We start from the raw sequence: 21,134 nt of genomic DNA on the forward strand, positions 1-21,134 counted from the left end.
CCAGGATATTTTCTTTTCCATAGTCCTAACATGCACCAAACAATTTGGTGGCAGAAAGTAGAACAATCTTTAGACCGGCTAAATATGGGTTTAAATAGTGGTGTCATCACACATTGACACTGCAGCTCAATTATGATTTTTTTTGCCCATATACGATCTGTATCTGAAGACAGTCTGAACGGCTCAATTCCATTTTTTTTTTTTTTTTTTTTTTTTTTTTTTTTTTTTGCATTCGACCTGGGACACTTTCATATGTCGTCGTAGGACAGATATGTATCCGTTGTTTTGTTATGTGACCGCTATCTGAACGGCCAGGTCACGTATATGCAACCTGGATGTCATAGGGAGTGATGTAGATTATTTTGATTGTCTGTGAATCTGCAAATTTGTTTTGAGCAACAGTATTCACTTTATACTTGACGTTTATTTAATCTCGCTTGAAACATGATGCATAGCAAGAAAAATAAAGTAAAAAGTATGCACGCAAAACAATTGCCTCATTTTAATTTTCACAAATGTATTTTGTCGATGTGAAATCTGAACTTTTATGCACATTTTGCATCCAAATGAAGAGCAATTTTTATGCATGTCACCATTAGCATAGATAGAAAATTTAAAAAGAATTTGAATGAGAATACATAGAAAATAATTGATAATAATTAATGCGATGAGCATACACTACTTTCACTTTTAACCTATACATGACATACGGTAATTGGTTTTTGGGCGTCTACCGAACCGAAATCAATGAGCACAAAAAGGCGTGCATTTTCTGAATTGTTGAATAATAATGCATCAATCCATCCATTTTCTGAACCGCTTAGTCCCCACGGGGGTCTCGGGCGTGCTGGAGCCTATCCCAGCCATCATCGGGCAGTAGGTGGGGGACACCTTGAACTGGTTGCCAGTCAATCGCAGGGCACACAGACACGAACAACCACTCTCACTCACACCTAGGGAATATTTGGAGTGCTCAATTGGCCTACCAAGCATATTTTTGGGATGTGGGAGGAAACCGGAGTGCCCGGAGAAAACCCATACGGACACGGGGAGAACATCCAAACGCCACACAGGGAGGGCCGGAGGTGGAATCAAATCCGCACCCTCCTAACTGTGAGGCGGACGTGCTACCCAGTGCCCCACCGAGCCGAATAATAATGCAATTATATATTTCTTATTTTGGGGGGTGCTTCAAAGGACCTTCAGGATGCACATTGTTAACATGTCCTGTTGTACTTCCTGGAATGGTGTCAAATGCAAGTCAAAACCTCACTTATCAAAAAGTGTTCAAATCTGTCAGTGATTCATTGCTATGTGTTTGAATGTGTTCAACGTTCAGGAATGCACCAGCAGGAGGTAAATCACACCTGCTGGAACATACATCAAATCCAATTTTGTCATTCCACACGGGATTAATTGCTCGGCTTGTTCAGCATTTTTTCTTTCCTCAGATATCCATCCTCACCGCAGTGTAGGAGCAGTTGAAGTCTCAACTCAGAACCCCCAGCCAGACAGTTTGTTGGGAAAATGGAAAGGCTGATCTGATAGTAAATACCAATCCCACCCCAAAAGACGCAGTGGTTACAGCTCTAAGATGTTTTATTTGAAACTGAGCGTCTGCATCAGCACCAAGATTATTTGTTGTGCTGTGAAAAGATCGACCCATCTTGCAGCTTCATCATCCTCTTAAACATAAAAAGAAAAATGGAGCCATAAGGCTATGTGCAATGGCACCCAAATGGGGAGATTTCCCATTCGGGTTTGTAGTGGGTGAGTTGCATACCAAATGTAGACGTTGACATTATTGCAGCATCTCTCGCAAGCATTTTCCCTGCTTCCTTGCTCGTTAGATTTTAGTTTCCACTGCACAGAAATGAGGCTTCTACCAGCCCTATTACAGCAGTAGCAGAGCAGTAATCCATCCCACTGGCAGAACTAAAATACCCATAATTCCTTCTTAATCTTTCAGGGATAATGTTTTCAAGGATGTGGAGTAGAGAGGTACAAACTAGCTCAGAATAAAGCAGAACCAGATGTGTAAATAAAATCTTGCTGCAGCGATTCCGCTAATCGTACAGCATGCAAATGCAAATAGAACAAGATAGCCTTGACATTTCCGTGTACTGTATGTGGAGAGCTGTAGGTCAATGTAAAGTGTGTAACAAATTCAATGTAACCGCTGATCACTGCCACGACTATTTGTAATACAATACTGGGAATCATGCTTGAGAATAGTAACATGGTTAATAGCGTAATTCATCAGAAATACTTCAAGTACTGTTTCTCAAGTGCTGCCTATAAAAAAAAACGTCATGTCACTGCAAAGAATGGAATAAACAGATTGCCGGAATATCGTAGTAGTAAATAGTTTTACTATGCCATCTTTCTTTAGTGGTTCAAATTAAGTTTTCTTTTTATTTACAGCCTGATAGTTTTTTGTTGCACCATGGAGAGACAGACTGAGCTACTCGATTAGACCCACTAGCTCACTTTAACACCCTCCAATAAGGTTGAAAAGTGCCTATTTACTGTATCACACTACTCAATCTTTTATGTGCCTCACAAATTTCCCCACTCCTGTTAATTGCTCTAGTGCAATATTTGACAGGAGGAAGACCAACGTAAAAAGCTTTCCAGATAGATAATGCTCTTCCCAATCTTTATCCTGGATAATCCCTTTTAAGATTGCTGAGGAGAGAACTCGACATACAAGTGTGACATCTCATATCCATAACTCAATGTTACCGTCCACAACAAAAGACCCCTTGGGTTCACCTGCAAGATTAAATTTGCTGTCCCACAGGTACAAGTGGACAATGTATTTTAATTTCCCTAGTCTTTAGGGCAATATTGGTCATTTTGGCTCAATTTGGAGGGCTTCAGGCCGTCTGCAAGGTATTCATTATTAAAGAGGCGTGTTCAGCTGTATTTTAAGCAAGTTGTTTGAAATATTGGCATAACCCCATGACTGAGTAGAAAATGGCATCTTGAGCTGGGTAATTAATTTCAAAGCATCCAAATGTGTTCAGGAAATTGCTGTACAATCGGGGCTAGGAGGCAGGATAAAAAATTGATGGCAAGAAATTTGATTAAATTGGCACGACCTCTCTTACTGAAAAAATTACTTAGATTAAAGATTAAAAGACAACTTTGTCTGCTGCCATCGAACATGCCAGCGGCACTCAAGTGTTGTTTAGCTCCCTGATAACTTACTCAGTTAGAACCACAATGATTATGTTAATGTTCAAATCTGTGCTCAAAGGAATTAATGGTAGCAGATTCTTTCTAATAATTAAGATAAAACCATTCCCCCAAAATCAGATAATTAGATAAATAATTCAAAGAGATGTGATTATTTGCTGGAGGGTGTTCATCTTTAACAAGGTTATGGGATTAACGTTTGTCAAAGATATTTTGCTGCTCTTTGGAGAATAGAGTTTAGAGACCATTCATATTATTTTTGGTCATTATTATCCTCTGTAGATTATGATAGTCTGATACGGCATTACATGCTAAATGAACATGATGAATCTATGAGTAGTTTTTGCTTTCTCTGCAGTGGATGCAGTGGACAAAATGATTTTGCCCTGATTCTCAATAGAACGAACTATTCACACCAGTAATTTTCAACCAATTTCTCTTTGTTTACCTTCCCAACCAAACAAATCCTGCTGTCTTTTTTAATAAATTTTTCGTTTTTCATTTTTTTCAAAAGGTGTTTGCAGCACACAATAAATGCAAGGCCATGTTGACACCGAAATGCTTTTAAAAGATGCTCCCATTACAAGCGAGGTGTTTGGAGGCAGCATATTTCGGTGATTATATCCTACAATGAGACATTTCCAGCCATTTTTTCACTACATCTGCCACAGAGATCTTTTTATTTGTACAAATATTGGTCAGACTTTTTTTAAAACATCATAACAGTACTGATACGAACATTTTATACTGTATTTTCCAAAACTCAAAATGTGAGATTATTGTTTGCATTTACTTAGCAACTGAAACACCCCGAGTGTGTACAAACCTAACGTGTGTGAAACGCTAAGTAACACGGAAATGAACATACACACACAAAATATCCATCCAACCATCTATTATCTACCGTTTATCTGGAGGCGGGTCGCAGCTTCAGCAGGGGAGCTCAAACTTCCCTCACTCCAGCCAGCTCATCTGGCTCCTCTAAATGTGCTAAACTCTGAGTCCCTCCCGTATGACAGAGATAGGGTGAGAGGCTCGAAGGGAGAGCCTGGACGACCTGCAGAGGAAACTTTCGCCTGCTTGTCATAGTAATACTATGTGTAAACTACAGGGTCCCGCATGCCTGCCACATGTACAAGTCTTCAAAATATTTTTTTCCAGTGCCCACGTTGTGCTCCCAGCCCCACTAAAGGTTGCTTCAGAGTTGTTGTTTTTTCCCCCGTCTTAGCTCGTGTCTGTGTCTTTCTTTAAATTGAAGAAATAAGATAAGAGCTCAGCTTTTTGTTTCTGTGTCCACCTGGTAGGCCTCAACGTGGTTTCATGTTTCTAAAAAAAATTACATTGCTTTGTAATTGGGACATGTCTAATGACGATACAAGTTGTTTTCCAGTCCAAATGTTACACGCCATTAGCTGGCCAGGACTGACGCTCCCTTAGAAAATATCTCCCACAGAATTGTGGTGTCACGTAATTCCCTCCAATCAATCAGTGTACATTTTTTGTACATTATGTATCTCAATGATGGCAGCACAGTGGGCTCTGGTTAGCACGTCCACCTTACAGTTCAGAGGTTGCAGGTTCAATTCCTCTTCTGGCCCTCCCTGTGTGGAGTTTGCATGATCTCCCTGTGCCTGTTTAGGCTTTCTCCGGGTACCGTTTTCCTCCCACGTCCCAAAAACGTGCATCGTTGGCAGATTGAGCACTCCGAATTGCCTGTAGGTGTGAGTGCAAGTGCAGATAGTTGTTCGTTTTTGTTCCAGCACGCCCAGGACCTCCGTGGGGAAAAGCGGTCAGGAAAATGGATGGATGGATATCCCCTAAATGTGCCAAGGGATTGCCAGTCTGTACATTCACATGCTTGCATTCAAAACAAGCGAGAAACCAGTACATTGAATTCTGTCATGGTAATTTACATACACACGAGGTGCCATTACCCAGAGATAAACTGATGCACCTTAGAATTAGAGTTTCTGTGACGTGAACCTGTTCTTCAAATCTCTGGGAATTGGAAGCATCTGCTCTTCACTGCACAAGAGTTACCTTGCTGACTTTTCATCCGTCATATCTGGTTATATTTCACTAGAGCAGCTCGTTGACAGATAAAGCGGCACAAGCACACTCTTTGCGTCAGATGAGATCTGCCAGGCTTGACTGATGACGGCGACATTTGAAATGAGAAGCTTTGTTGTTGTCGCTTGCTGGGACAATCTGTTGTAGCGGCTCAACCTTCTTTTATTGTCACGCAGCCAAGCGGGTCGACTTTGTTCCTCCTGAGATTTTACTGACATTTATGAGGAATAATTGAATCAATTTCAATAACTGGTGAAGGCGATATTTATCTTTTGTCTGACTGTGCTTTTCTCAGCTTTAAGTCGTTAATATTCATAAATGCAACAGCAACACAATAAACGCGGCAATTGAGCCAATTCTACCCGGAGAATATTTTCATTCATGACTTTACACAAGAGTTGACAATTTATTTTTATGATTAATGGTAGTGTGAGATTTATAATACAAGTATACAGTAGAAGTGTTGGACTGGAACAAGTTTAATTTATGATTATCATACTGCATACAGGGTGAGTGCATGCATTTGGCATCAATTTGTGTATATATGATGTATGGAGTAAAAATTTACATATTAGCAATTTAAGTACAGTTACACGGTATGAGTAGATCTTCCCATAAAGTGCACTGTTCTTATCAAGTCAGTGCAGCGAAATCAAATTGTGGCACTTGGTGCTGAAGTCCTGCTTATGTCACACTGCAGCGCAGGGAGCCAATTAAAATTTGCTGAGATAAACACCAGGCTCAATTTAAAACGCTTTAGGATAGTGGGCTTGTTCATTTCAGCGGCATGACCATGCAGGTTAGCGCAAGCCGGGCTGAATTTCACTTGAATTTCCTTAAACCAACACTGATGCTGTCAACGGTCTTAATCAGATACGCCTCATAAACTTTGTATAAACTGTATGGGTATGTGTCTGTGTGCGCATTTTTTTTCCGCAGAGTTACTGTGCTGGATAATGGAAGTCTTCGCATATCCAATGTCTCTAAAATGGATGCCGGTCTGTACACATGCGTAGCCAGAAACCAGTTTGGCGTAGCAAGCAGCGCCGGTAGCCTTTTGGTTAAAGGTAAGAACTTATGTTTTGTTAGATTAATCATTGCCTGGTGAGTGACTGACAACCAGTCCATGGCGGCTCCTGCTTCTCGCCTAAAGTTAGATTGGATAGCTCCAGCTTTCCTGACCCTAATGAGGGCAAGTGCTATAAAATTTGGGTGGATGAATTATTAATCTTCCTTCACTTTTAACATAACAGAGTTGAATGAAAAAACAATTAGATCATCAATCTGAACTGAAGCAAAAAAAATAAATAAGAAAGAAACATCTTTACCGTTTCTTCGTTTCGCTTGCAAACCTGAAGGATCACATTTCATTGCACCAGTTATTAGCCACAAAATGCTATGGTAACATTGAATAAAAGTCTTCATTCGAAGAGAACACTGTGTATTTCTGTTTTCCTGTCGCACATCAGTGACGAGCAGCTAAAATTATAAAGCAATTACAAACGTATAAATCCAGTAAGATTAAAGCAGCTGGTGTGCAAAATATCCTCGACAATCAGCAGTCATTGTTGTGCGCTTTAAATCACACTAAAGTCACACACTTAAACCAAGGTGCCCAGGTACGCCATGGCCTTTTAAATTACTTTGTGCAGTCCAATTAGTTGCAAGAAGCTAAAAGCTGATTGCATTTGTTTGCCTTAGTGTTTCGTTTATTTTTATGGACAATGGCTTTTTTTTTAAAACCTTCTAAATAACACTCCTCTGCTGTGCAGTAAGATCTCGGGGTCATTTTAAAGAGCCGAGTTGACAACAGTGCTCTATTAGAGTGGCCTTTGGTGATTCCCCTTCACATCTGTTTTGAATTGCAAATACGTTTGCCAGACACCCAACTATTCATTCCCACATCCCCAGTTCTTTTCTTTCTATATACAAGTTGTGGTAACATATAGATATGTGTTTATATATTAGAATTTTAAGCTCCTAATTTTTCAAATTCAGTATCACTTTACATTGTGTGTAAATATTTATGTCTTTTTGAATGATCAGCCTGAACGTTTTATCATAAATAATTAATGCTATATTACCACTTTATTCAACTGAGTAGCATGCCTCTGCTGGAGAGGGAGTTGCTGCTGCAATTGCACTGGTGCGTTCGTTTAAGTGGGAATTTTGACATTCACTAGTTGAAACTACAGACAACCTTTTTCTCATCAGACTGTCTATTTGGTTTAATTTAGTAAAGGGTCAATTACAATAATGTTAATTACGTATACAAGTAAATCTTGCTTTCTGGCTCCAGAGCTCAATCCGACTTTAATATATCTAATTGTTGTGTACCTTGCTTTCCAGAGTGTAAATTATTCTTCCATCTGGAATTCATGTCATGCTTTGTGTTCCTTCTAAATGGAAAATTAAACTGCAGATATAGCATTTAGGCTCTACTTGATCAGTATGAGCATATTGAGGCATACCCACAAAATTTGCAGCAATTTCTATGCTAATTCTGATGCAAATATTAAAATCTAGGTTGTAAAAGAAGCCGCTTCAGAGCTATAAAAACAGAACTGTACCGAATGAGGATTATCGTGTGCAGGGGAATACTGTATGTTGTGAATGAGGAAGCCAATTTGCGATTTCCCCCGCAGTCATAACAAGAAATGAGCGTGACAGCTCTGCTATCAACGGGCAGAAAGTTTCTCTCGTTTTGCATCCAGTATTGAAACTTTGCCCGGACTCACCTAGAATGCTCTGCTACGACCAGCCAGTTCTCTTTAGCCGCTACCAGATAAACAACTTGCCTTGTCTTGACAGAGCTAAATACAGACCTTTACTCTCCCTGAAAAGCTGTATTGACTCCTCTGTCTACTAGAATACTTATGACATGCATGTATAATTCACTGCTCATCGGACTCTCAACCTTTGCTCTATTATCTATTATGTGTATTAAACGAGAACCCATATGAGACAGAATAAAGATCACGTAGCTGGAGAAAAGTAAAATGCAAACACAAAAAGACAAAGTGTTGACAGACTTAAATTGCATTGCAGGCTGAGTTTATTTTTCTTTGCCACTGCAGCAGTATAGTTACATTGGAATGTGTCGTAATTTATGCAACTCACATAAGAGGTACAATATTTGCTCACCTACAGACCAAATACAATTTATTCTGAGTTGAGTGAATATCTGGAACAGGATTAAAAGAAAAAAAAGGATGACTTATATTTTTTTCCATATACAGTTAAATGTTCATGGAGCATAAAGCAGAAAAGTCATAGGATAATATACACTCATACTCAAAAAGTCCTGCAAAAAGTGTGTGATTCATGAATAGAGAACTTATTGCTTAGCATTTTTTCAACCAGTGCTCCATGTTTCCAGAGCCAACTGTGATCACAAGCCCGGCCGGTCATCTAGATGTGACGGTGGGGGAAAGCATTGTGCTGCCATGCCAGGTTTATCATGACCCCTCGCTGGATCTCAAGTTCACATGGTTCTTCAATGAGCAGCTCATCCACTTTGGCAGCGCAGGGGCTTATTTTGAAAGAGTTGGTGGGGTAAGTCTTTTAAACTCTGAAAGTAACACAGCCACATACAAATGAAATCCCTCACACACAGAAATGGTGAGGCTTGCGCTATCAAATACAGCAAATATCTCTAACCACACAGTTCTTACTTAACTGTAGTTTAAAGAGACTCTTGGGAGAGTTGGTCTTCATTGTATGTAAAAAAAGCTCCACTAATTCGATCTCTTATCAGTTTACAGGTTAATTTATCCTATACATCAGGGAACAACCTATTCATTGTTTGCTTATAAGAAACATACAGATAAGTGTTAAAGGATCTGTGGTTGCCCGTTGAGCTGGTAATATCATCCTCCATCAACAAGAGCAGCAAGTAGTTAAGTCATTATGCAGTGTGCAGCCAAGCATATTACTTGATCATCTATAACAATGTTTCTCTCCTAAACAAGAGAAGCAATTATGATGTGCTTGATCATTCCCTATTTATTTTTATCTTGCACTCAAAGTGATCATGGGCAATAGTAGCCTAATAATGTCTCCTGCTCTGCAGTTTATTTAATCCCTTGACCCCACTGCATTCAGATCACTAACGTGCTGTGAAAAATACTGCATAGCGAGTGAAGGATAATCAGCAAGCTCCTTGACAATTATTGGTTAGTCAAGAGTAAGGATGGGGAGTGTTTTGATGTTAAACAATACTATATTGATTCTGTACTTAAGCATTACATTTATCTGTACTACTGTAAAACAAATTAGAATAAACATGCTGCACATACTTGCAATATTTTTGAAGACAGTCATAGCAGAAGCGTTATTATGCATATGTATATATTAACGAGGTAACACTTCTAACGTGACTATCTTCCAAAATATTACCGCATTTTCAATATGAGAATATTGTCAGATTATGAGTTTTATATTTTTATGCATGGCCACACAAATTTTGGTGACAGTCGGGCTTTGTTTTCATTCAGTCAGTGACAGAATGTTGCCACTGTTTGAGACACCGTACAACTTGAAGTAAATAAAACAGATTACTAGTTTTGATCTATTTCCTGAGAATATATATATATATATATATATATATATATATGTATTTATATATATATATATACGTATTTATTTATTTATTTATATGATGTATGATATAAATATGATGTAGTATATTTTAGTTATTTATTGCTTTAAAAACGTAACATTTTAGGAACGTTCTTTTAAACGAACACTATTTATTACTATTCCTGTGGCTCTGATGGTTTTGAAGGTAGAATGAATGCATTTGGCATTGATAGACGTTTGTGCAGAAAAGATGAATACATTAAATGATAAATATGATAGAAAAAAATCTTCAAACAATAATTGTAAATAACTGCAAAGCACGACTGTCTCCCTAAGGTTACGCCATTGAATTTACTACCACGATCACACTCATAAAGTGAATACCAAAAAAAATCAGCTATTTTATTTATATAAATTAACCTGAAATGTTTTGACAGCGCTCGGCCGGGGACATAATGATCCGGAATATTCAGCTCAGGCATGCTGGGAAATACACATGTGCAGTTCAGACCAAGGTGGACAGTGTCTCTATTGCTACTGATATGGTGGTCAGAGGTAAGATAAGATGTATCACATATTCTATGCCAATATATTCAAATTGTGTAGAATTTGTGTAGAAGCACTCACAGTATTGTAAAAGAAAGAAAACTTTTAATTCAGAGAAAATCAGTAATTTTTACATTTGAAGATTTCTTCCTTGTTTCAAGCCAGCTTTTTACTCTTTTCTTAAACGAGTCGGTTACTGCACAATTGATGAGAGGTCTCAATATAACACAATACAATACAATACAATACAATACAATACAATACAATACAATAAAATACAGGGCGGCTTGGTGGCACACTGGTTAGCATGTCTACCTCACAGTTTGGAGGGTGTGGGTTGGATTGCCTCTCCCTGTGTGGAGTTTGCATGTTCTCCCCATGCCTGCGTGGGTTTCCTCCGGGTACTCCGGTTTTCTCCCACATCCCAAAAACACGCATGGAAGGCTGATTGAACACTCCAAATTGCCTGTAGGTGTCCGAGCGTGGATGTTTGTTCGTCTCTGTGTGCCCTGCTAACTGTTAGGAGAAGGGGAAAGCTATCTTTAGTATTTTCTGCCATCTAAGGTTAATATAGAATTTTTTCATGGAAAAAAACTCTAGGTTTGTTACATTATTGTTAATACTTAACTTACTCTGCATTTCGAAATTGCACATACGTGTCACAAGTGTCATAAGTGATTCTTGTATTGGAAACCATTGACATAGAATAAGGCCTAATTACACGACTACGCTCTGTAATTATCCTTCTGGGACGCTTGCACTGTTTTTTATTTTCCTAAATATAACAACATACACACAGTAGGACCTTATTGAAACAATACAATTTACAGTTGTACTAAGTTCATTTTGTTTTACTTGTGAATCACTTCACTGGTTCCTTTATCTCAAACAATGTATTTTAGGTTGCATTACTTGACATGTTTCGGCGTGTACTTCCGCCTTCATCAGAATGACACTGGTGTGATTAGGACACATCTTTATCAGCTGATGGATGAAAGGCATGGCTCACCTGTCATATTTGACAGGTGAGTCACGCCCTCTGCTGTCCATTCACCTCTCCAAAATGCTGCTCCAGGTGGTAGAGAGCATGTAGGGTCCCTGTTGATGGTCCTCGGGCCTCGCTTACGGATCTCAATGGCCTCCCTGATCCGACACTGATGTTTATCACCAATTAAATTTACAGCTTTACACAGAATTAATACATTTAAAATGTTGGCCCTCAACAGCAACTCTAGTTCCTCACATTGCCCCTTTGGAAAATAATTTCATACCCTGGTGTCTAGGTCCTCCAGGGCCCCCTGTGGACTGTCAAGTGACTGAGGTGACAGAGACCACGGCACTCTTGACCTGGGGACCTGGGATGGACAACCACAGCCCCATTCTCAGCTATACCATCCAGGCCAGGTCCCTTTTTTCGCTTGGGTGGCAAGCCGTTTCCACTGGTAGGTTGCTTACATCTAAAGGGTTTTAAAAATTACATATGAAAAGAGTAAATACTTCACTGACAACTCCAGTGTGGATTCTTCAGGGTTTTGATGAAAGGTAATTTGGTGTAATGTCTCTTAGTTCCTGAGCTACTCGGGGGAAAGCAGCTGTCAGCCACTGTCATCGACTTGAATCCCTGGGTGGAGTACGAGTTCAGAGTACTGGCAACCAACAACATCGGAACAGGAGAGCCCAGCAAAGCCTCAAGAAAGGCCCGCACCAAGGACACGCGTATGTACCACAACTTACTTATAATTAATTCCAAATCAACACCACCAAAAGTAAGTTTATTCAGGAGCTTTGTTGATTAAAAGTGGGGGAAACACACTAAGCCCAGCATTAGATATTCTGAAAGAACTCTATTGTGCCTCTTGTTAATGCAAACCTCCCTGCTGCTGATGTCAGCCATGGTATTTTGTAGCTTCACTCGTCTTTGTGAAGAGAAAAATGAATGAAATGAAGAACTAAATCGAAACTTAGTGGTTCTAGATTCAGAATTTGCCATGCAGTACATGAACTACATTTCTGTTCGCAATTTCAAAATGCCTGAAATATCTTAATCTGATTGTTCTGATGAAAACATTACTTATTGAGTAAAGCGTGTTTAGAATTTTTTTTTTCAGTTTTTTTTTTAACTGCATGACGCATCTAATCCTTTCTGTTCATATATAAGTTCCCAGGGTGACTCCAGCAAGAGTGAATGGTGGTGGAGGGGGACGTTCAGAACTGGTCATCACTTGGGAGGTATTTTTTTTTCTCTCTGAGTTAGTAGTCTACCTTTTATTTTCCAGAAAGACATTCCTGCACATTCTGTATTTTCTTTATTTATTTGACTTTCCCCCGCCTGTGAACCGCAACATAAAGATTAACGCTCAAGGCCTGTTGGAATAGTCATATTTTTTTCTCCTTAGTATAAATCCACTTATGCGGTGTGATAAGTACTTGCAATTTCAGCATCACCCTCAGCCGTATTCCTCTATATTGCAATAGTGCATTTCGTTTGGTATTAATAACTTTAAAGATCACTTTCTTGAGTCATCCCTATGAGTCATCTTATCCTACTCTAGCCTGTTCCAGAGGAGCTGCAGAGCGGCCCCGGTTTTGGCTATGTGGTGGCTTTCCGCCCACTGGGTGCACAGGGCTGGATGCAGGCTGCTGTCACATCCCCTGACGCCTCCAGATATGTCTTCAAGAACGAGAGCATTCCCCCTTATTCATCTTACCAAATCAAAGTCGGGGTTTACAACAACAACGGAGAAGGGCCTTTTAGTCCTGTGGCAACCATCTACTCAGCGGAGGAAGGTATGTAGTGAAACAAACACAACTACGTAGAATGTAGTATCGTATAAATGGTGCGTAATGTGTGATAGTGAGAATGGCTTCAGAAAACATAGAACAACTCCACGACATACACCTGATATTGTTTTTATTTCTTTACTCTTGTTCTTTCTCTTTTTGCTGATTTGCATGCACCGTAGGTCGATATTACCCGTGACTTTGGTGGTGGTTGGGTAACGCTAATGCTGGCACTGTAAAGAGTATTAGTACACGATACTTACATTGTACGAACATTGAATGAAGGTTCATGTGTGTAACTAGCCTCTATCACATAAATATCACTGTGAGAGGAGCAACTCTAAACTTTATAAAGTACACAGAAACTGTTTTTATTATTTTCAAGAGCTACAAAAATATCAGTACTTATCAAAATTGACATAGACAATGTTGATATCGTACATAATTCACTTATATTGAGAAAAATGTTTCAGCTATATCGCTCAGTCCTACTATTATGTTTGAGAAAGCATTTATTTGATGTTTTTATTGGAGAAGTTTATTGTTGAACTCAGATGAAAGGTTAGGTATTATCTGTTAAAATAATATTAAATACATTCAGCCTTATTTTTCAAGAGTTATAAAAATAAAAAACATCTATATATTGATATCGACCATATACTTTGCAGTCAAATCGGCCAATGTTTAACATCATAGTCACTATTAAATGTGTGCTATTTTACTTTTTTGTATAATAATCACAATAATAAGTAAGTGGTAAAAAAAAAATGTGTTCAAAGGTGTGAAGCAAGTATATGTCTAGACAGTATTGTGTACATTTCAGAGCCCAGCAGAGCACCAGGGAGGCTCAGGGCGAAGAGCATCTCGGCATCTGTGGTGGAGGTCACCTGGAAGCCTCTGGCCTGGAGCAACAATCGCAGACGCATCCTGGGCTATGAGGTAAAAACAGCACATGCCCACACAATAGCAGCTGGACACAAAAAAAACTAATCTTAGCTTTTTCTTGCTTTTTAGCTCATTTTAATTAGACACACACTATTTGTGCATAGCTATATTGATGAAGACAGTCATTTTATATTCCAGACACACTGTATCTGTACACCTCAATCTATGGCTATTCTGTGTGTTATAGACAATAACATGTAGTTTGTTTGTTTTTTTCTTTAGTTGCACTACTGGGGGGTAAAGGCGAAGCAGGAGGCGGCCAGTGTGATTAGGACGGTGGGGAATAAGACATCAGTGCACATCAGAGATCTGGAAGGCAGCAGGACCTATTTTATAGCTCTACGGGCTTATAACAGCGCTGGAGTGGGTCCACAGAGCAGCATTGTCAATGTCACCACCAAGAAGCCTCGTGAGAGCTCCTTTTGTAACATACTGTAACTGGCAAAATGTATCCATTGATGTGTGCGTGCATGTGTGCATGTTGCTGTTGTAGGTGACGGTCAACACAAGATACATATTTTCTACCCAGAGTAAAATACAGTACTTTATACCAACAACCAGTTGGGAATTTGAAATATTCAGTCTGAGACTCAACATTTAACCTTCCAAATGCTCTTCTTAAAAAAAGTCAACCTCCCAAGTCTTATCAGACAATAAATTGGCCGTGACAATCAGTTCAATTGCTGGAAAAAAAAAAGAATACTTAGAGGCTTTAGGGATGTAGAGTTATTGACACATTCACTTCTCCAGTGATTAGATATCTACATTATCAGCAAAACATGATCTTGTTCCACAATTTAGATCATAGTTATATGTTGAATCGTTATGCTTCGTTTGACTCCTTACTACTCCTTGTTTGACTATTTTAGTCTTGCTTCTACCAGGAGTGAAAATCATCCTTCTATTCTATTTTGTCAGTTTATTATGTCGCTAATTTAATGGACTGCCTCCTTCATAATGCAAATTATGCTTGAAGAGGATCTGGCAGTCAGTGTTGGGCCACACTGTGCATGTTGTTTCAACAAGATAGTCCACATCACAAAATGAATGCATTACAACTGAGCCATTACGTTTAAGTATGGTGCATTTAGCCGCTGTTGGACTGGATGTTTGGATGATATTATATGTATGTATAGATTGTCAAAAAGAGCAAATAATAATCAAAATAGTTTTGTTAACCAGGGTGTCTCGGCACCTCATCCCTTTCACAAGCAAACAAAGCAACTACTACTGCACCACCTGAGTCACCACCGTTCAACTGTTAATGAGAAATATCCTTCATGCTGAGTTGGTTCTTGACTTTAATGTTTATTGATTGGCTGCCTTGTTGTTTTTATCTCCTCACGACCGCCTCTTTTCCACCCCTCTCCAACTCTCTCCCTCCCACTCTAGCACCCAGTCAAGCTCCCGTCAAAATCATGTGGAACACTTCCAACTCCAAGGTCATACTGCACTGGGACCAAGTACACGCTCTGGACAATGAGTCTGAAGTTACGGGTTATAAGGTAATGAGTGCAAACCCTTGCACTTAAACAACAAGAGAATAAACTCAATGCTACTTCACTGGCAATTTAATGCAGGCAAAAGCGTAAAAGAATACAATTGACAGTACGATAGACCTCAGTGGAACGCAAGGGCAGGAAAAGAGCTGATTAGGTGATGTTGAAGGGCAGGGCTGACAGCAGCAGGTGAACCCAAAGAAAGACAGAAATAAAACACAAACAAGGGAGGGGAAGATTTACCTCTATTCATAGTAAAATTAATAGAAGGTGGTAAGACAGACAGCAAATTTGGTGACTTGTGTACTACAACTATGTTGCTGGTTTTGTTATTGCAGTTTTACTAGTTTTCAGTGGGTGTAAAATGCAGTGTACAATCAGTGATTTCTTTTTGGACACATCTCCTGTGTTGAATTATTTGACTCCCAACCAGCGTGATGCAGCACATTAGCAGTGTGTCATTAGAGATCATCAGTTGTGGGGCGGGAAAGTATCACTTCATTAGTTTGAAAATTATTTAGTGACTAGAACATATATTAAATACACCTGAACCTCTAATTTAAACGCTTCAATTCCACTCGACTTTCTGTCTAACGCAGTGTATCGTAAATACTTTTTCAAGTAACATTAAGTAATAAAAAGCTAAATGACGAGCGCTACCTTAGCCCTAGTGAATTGATGAATTTCCATGACCAATTTAAAGGCATTTGATTATAAGGGCTGTTTGAGTCCCCAAATTTATTTTACAAAATGAATAATTTCCAATGTAAATGCACTACAAACTACAAAAATACAGTATTTTGGGAAAAAGAGACACAGACGATCCAACAGTTAATCTCCCTACCAAACAGCCTGACCCCCACCTGTATTTTGAGATTTTGGTGACAGATGTACTATGCGATGACTGTTCACCATGCGGTTGCATTGCAAAAGTTTGATGAATCTGATCTAGAACCTTATATCAAAGCAATTTAGGTACAGATTTGAAAAAAATTGAATTGAGCCATGCAGACTGTCGCAGGTCGCATCTGGGTAACATTTTTGATCTGGGTTGCATTTGCCTGCAGTGTGAATCTATCTTACTTAGATTGTCATTATAGCCGTAGATATACTTTTTTTCCCCATTTATTGTTTGGTAGTGTGATTTGACATTTTTCTAATGTCAAATCACACTACCAAACAATAATCAATAATAAATTGTTAAACATAGCATTAATCGCTGGAGGTGTTCCCATCACGTTGTCCTACAACCTTCACCATATCCTTGTCCTCTGTCCCAATATTTCATCGTGCAGGAAGCAAACAGATATTTTCTTCATCTCTTAGGTGATGTACAGCCAGGATAGACACAGCCGTCCCAGCGTGGTGGAGACCAACACCACATCCTTAGAGTTGTCACTGCCCGTCAACGAGGACTACGTCATCCAGATTAAACCTTTCAGCGAAGGTGGTGAGGGCATCAGCAGTCGGCAGATTACGATCCCCAAGATAGCAGGTTGGAGAGCTGATACATAAAACATGCAAACAGAACATTTCCCGCCACTGATTCTGTATCACATGGAATCATGAAACTGGAAACATGACAACTGAGTGTGTAGTTACGTACAAATGTTAAGTGCATGTCAGTGAGCTTTGCAATGAGTATTGTTGTTTAGCCTGAGAGCCACATCAATATTTCTTTTGGGGAGGGAGTGATTCGCATTTTTTGTTGTAGAAGTTCTGCCCCTATGGGATTCTGTCTTCTAAATTGATTTTTTTCCTCGTGGAAAAAAATAGATTTTATTTTTGGCAATATCGCCCAGCTCTAATTGCTGTGGGCCCAAAATGGATTTGAGACAGAATTGTTTGTTTTTAAATAAAACATGACAGAGGCCTTCAAAGCATATCAGTTTGGCAAGTTACACAGAGAAATGCTACAGGCGTTTGATTTCACTGCAAGTATGGATATGGCATTGATCCTAATTCTTTCTTGAACTGTTTCTCAAAAACATTTCTAAAGATGCTGAAGATAAAGATGTTGTAAAGCAGTGGAATTGTGTTGATCTATGTAGAGTTCCATAGGCAGCAGTACAAATATCATTCACCAACATACATTGACGGACGCCATGTAAATAATGTACTTTAGTTGTAAAATGTTTTTACTTTATTTGTTTGTTTTTGCTGCTTTATTTATTTGAATGTCAGGTTCTTCTAAGAGTGTGCTTAACACACTAGTGCCACCCAGTGGCCCTCCTTCAAGCAACACATTCATTGATATGCTTTCTGAAACGTGCCCGATTCACGACAAGAGCTTGATTGAAAAATTAAATAAATCAGAGCGGCACAGTGGGGCACTGGTTAGCATGTCGTCTTACAGATGTGTGGAGTTTGATCTGGCTGTGGTCTTCCTGTGTGGAGTTTACGTTTTCTCCCCGTGCATTCATGGGTTTCCTCTGGTTACTCCCACATTCCAAAAATGTGCATTGTAGGTTAATTGAGGTCTACAAATTGTCCGTAGATGAGATTGTGAATGTGATGGCTTGTTTACCTATGTGTGCCCTGCGATTGGCTGGCAACCAGTTCAGGGTGTACCAAAGACAGCTGGAATAAGCTCCAACTGTACTTGAAATTAAGTTGTGTTGTTTTGGTTAGAAATATGCCAAAGTGTTATTTTTTTATGATCATTCATTTTATAAATTCTAGTTTCCTCTCTTAAATTACCATTGAAGTTTTCCAACTCAGAAAATGTAAACAAGTTTGCTACGTTACCCTAAGCACTGTTCTGAAACTTATCAAAAGCTGTTTCTATTATTTTGACCATGTTATTATTCATTTCTTTTTGTACATGAAAGGGGGAAACTTTCGAAAGTTTGATGTCAACAACAACAAACATAAACCTATTTGAAGGTGTTAGTCAAACTTTGATGGGCAGGTTGTCCAGATGTTGAGTAGGCATTTACATTACATGTTTGTGTGTGTGATTTTTTATTTTTATTTTTTTCAAGACTCCATCGCCACAGGAGCTGCCTCGGTGTCTTCATCACTTCCTGTGGCCTACCTTGCTGCTGTCATCCTCACAGCCAGGACCGCGCTATGACCAATTCAACTTTCCAGCCTAACATCAAGACAATGAGCAGGTGTAAGACGTGAGGCCTGGGAGCCTTGTCTTCACTTTCACCTGCCTCCCACTCGACTGTGTCTTTTGTCCTGTGCAAAAGATCGACTTGCGAAGAATGCGCTTCATCCTTTTTTTAAGGAGTTATTTAAAGGAACTGGCCCTTTAAGGAGGCGTTGATGTGACAGGAATTGACCTGCAGCTTTTCTGGATGCTTTTTTTGTTTGTTTGTTCTTTCCTCACTTCTAATATATGGATAGTGTCATGTATTAGAGGTTGTGTACCCATGATGGACTTTACCTGGATTTTCTTTCTGGCATATGGAGACTAGCAGAACTTTCAGAGGACAGATCAAAACAAGTGGCATTCAAGTGGTTGAGTGAAAAAAAAACATCTTGCATCCATTTAGACTGTTGGAACGCAAAAAAAAAAAAAAAAAAGAACACTTGCTGATTCCGGGCAAAACAAGGTACCTGATTGCCCTTTGACAAACTCCAATTTGAGATGTTTGTGACATTACCTGCGTCTTACTGATGCTTTTTTTATTTTCAGGCTGCATCCCATCAGGCATAAAACAGACTGGAACCAAAGTTGTGATTCATAGATTTGACAAGGCCAAACCTGCTGGTGGATCGATGTCTTACCTTCCTCCTCCATATTCCCTTCTCACCAAGTGCATAATGATGGCACGCTGAGAGTTGTACATTCAATGTATGGAATCCTCAGGTCCCAATTGAGCCTTAAGTCTTCTAATTAGGATCCATGTTGTTGTTGTTATTGTTGTTGTTGGTATTCAACAGTTGCATTCATTTTCGTTCCTAATTTGTTTCTCCATGTTGTATTGTGTGTTCTATGTATTTTGGGGCAATGTGGGCTCATACAACACCGTCTTTCATCATGAGAGACAGATCCTTCTGGCTTACTGAGAATGGGTTATTTGTCATTGGCTGTTATCAGATTGAGGTTGGCAAATTTGGTGGATGTTCGGATGGTTCAACAAGCTTTTAATAAACATGATGCCATTTTCCTCCTTGGTCTCTTTCTCTTGACTCATAAAGGTAGTCTTGGAATGTAAGTGATGCATTCCTGGTCTTTATGTAGCCAAAACCTTCTTGAAGCTGTGTTTAAGACCTTTAACTCTTTTCTCTGTTCGGGAATGTCACATTTTTCGGGAAAATGTCACCAAAATGCAATTGGAACAAAACCAGTTGAGTTCTTCAGTGATACAATTTGCTGTCCATGCCTTTAATGTGCAATCATTTTAGAGTGTTATCTTAAAAATGATATACCAATATTTTTTTTCCAAATGTCACAAAAAAATGGTTTTCTTGTGATACTGTGCATTTCTTTTGATATGATATTGAACTGGCCAAAGTATTTATAATTGTATAAAAAGCCAAACTCTTGTACTGTACTGTATCATACATTTATTTTACCACTCTCGTAATTGATTTTATTTTATAATGTATTTAAATTTCTAGAATATACTTATTTTTACTTGAGAGAAAAGTTTATATTCACACATTTCTTATATGTTGCGACATTTGATCAAATACTAATTCTAAGTGTTTCAGATTAGGATAAGATATTAACAAGTTGATTATGCAATAAGACAGTAGAAAATTGGGTATTTTGTTCATTTCTGAATGTAATATGACCATATTTTTTTTTATATGTGGCCTCAAGTGATGCATTTGATCACAAATGTAATTTGCGCTGTAACGACACACACTGAGCAAGGGAAAGCCAAGTACTAGTCTTGTTTATTTGTTTGAGAGAAATGCAAGGACAATGTACAGCAAGGACACGGCACAACTTGACGGAGAAGCACTGCAGAAGAAATGAAGCTGCAGAGGAAGGAGTGCAGAGGGTCTGAAAGTCAAAAGCCCACAGCATCTGCAGTTGGTCTCGAGGAGGACAAGCACGTTTCTGTCACGTGCACAGGAAGATCCGATATGATTAAAGGTAAGATGACAAGCTCACGTGCACTGTGTTGATGCAAGGCTGTCTTTGTCTGCCGCTGCTCTCTAGTGCCCATCGGGACCTTGGCAACTACTTCACATCTTCACTGACCTCGACCGAATACATTAACTAACTACAAGGTACATGACTGTTTTATTTTTGGTCCATCTTCCATTCCAGCCACAAGACACGCAACGGAGCTACACCACACAAATGTAAATGTTGAATACTCCCCTTACTCCTTGAGCAAAGAAAAAAAAAATCTTACAACAATTCTTATCAGTCACATAATCCAACTCTTTGCAGAAGTTCTACATCTAGGGACACTAGTCTTGAGTCCTTGTCAACAGGCTGGCACTTCAGTAATTACATTTCTAGTTGATAGAAAAAAAAAACTTCCTAAACCTCAGCCCATTTAATTGACAAGTGGCACATTGCACATCTGTACTGTCAAA

The 21,134-nt window shown here is 39.1% G+C and overlaps 1 protein-coding gene across 7 annotated transcripts in view; it reads left to right on the forward strand.

The window, feature by feature from the left end:
• cntn3a.1 (contactin 3a, tandem duplicate 1) overlaps window positions 1-20,082 on the forward strand; it is a 110,099-nt gene extending 90,017 nt beyond the window's left edge. For 6 of the 7 annotated variants that reach the window (XM_085912597.1, XM_085912590.1, XM_085912612.1 and 3 more), the window contains 13 exons: window positions 6,211-6,338; window positions 8,651-8,826; window positions 10,290-10,407; window positions 11,682-11,840; window positions 11,965-12,114; window positions 12,557-12,627; window positions 12,951-13,185; window positions 14,003-14,118; window positions 14,347-14,533; window positions 15,517-15,629; window positions 16,950-17,118; window positions 18,608-19,186; window positions 19,270-20,082. In XM_085912597.1, coding sequence (XP_085768723.1) covers window positions 6,211-6,338; window positions 8,651-8,826; window positions 10,290-10,407; window positions 11,682-11,840; window positions 11,965-12,114; window positions 12,557-12,627; window positions 12,951-13,185; window positions 14,003-14,118; window positions 14,347-14,533; window positions 15,517-15,629; window positions 16,950-17,118; window positions 18,608-18,699 — 1,714 coding nt within the window. In that variant the 3' untranslated portion in view covers window positions 18,700-19,186; window positions 19,270-20,082. Of the gene's footprint in view, window positions 1-6,210; window positions 6,339-8,650; window positions 8,827-10,289; window positions 10,408-11,681; window positions 11,841-11,964; window positions 12,115-12,556; window positions 12,628-12,950; window positions 13,186-14,002; window positions 14,119-14,346; window positions 14,534-15,516; window positions 15,630-16,949; window positions 17,119-18,607 lie in introns of all 7 variants that reach the window. The other variant, XM_085912607.1, reaches the window with a different exon arrangement.
• The last annotated feature ends 1,052 nt before the right edge of the window (window positions 20,083-21,134 follow it).

This window comes from Syngnathus leptorhynchus, chromosome 1, assembly GCF_054491065.1.
Source record: "Syngnathus leptorhynchus isolate UIUO chromosome 1, UIUO_Slep, whole genome shotgun sequence".
NCBI lineage: Eukaryota > Metazoa > Chordata > Actinopteri > Syngnathiformes > Syngnathidae > Syngnathus > Syngnathus leptorhynchus.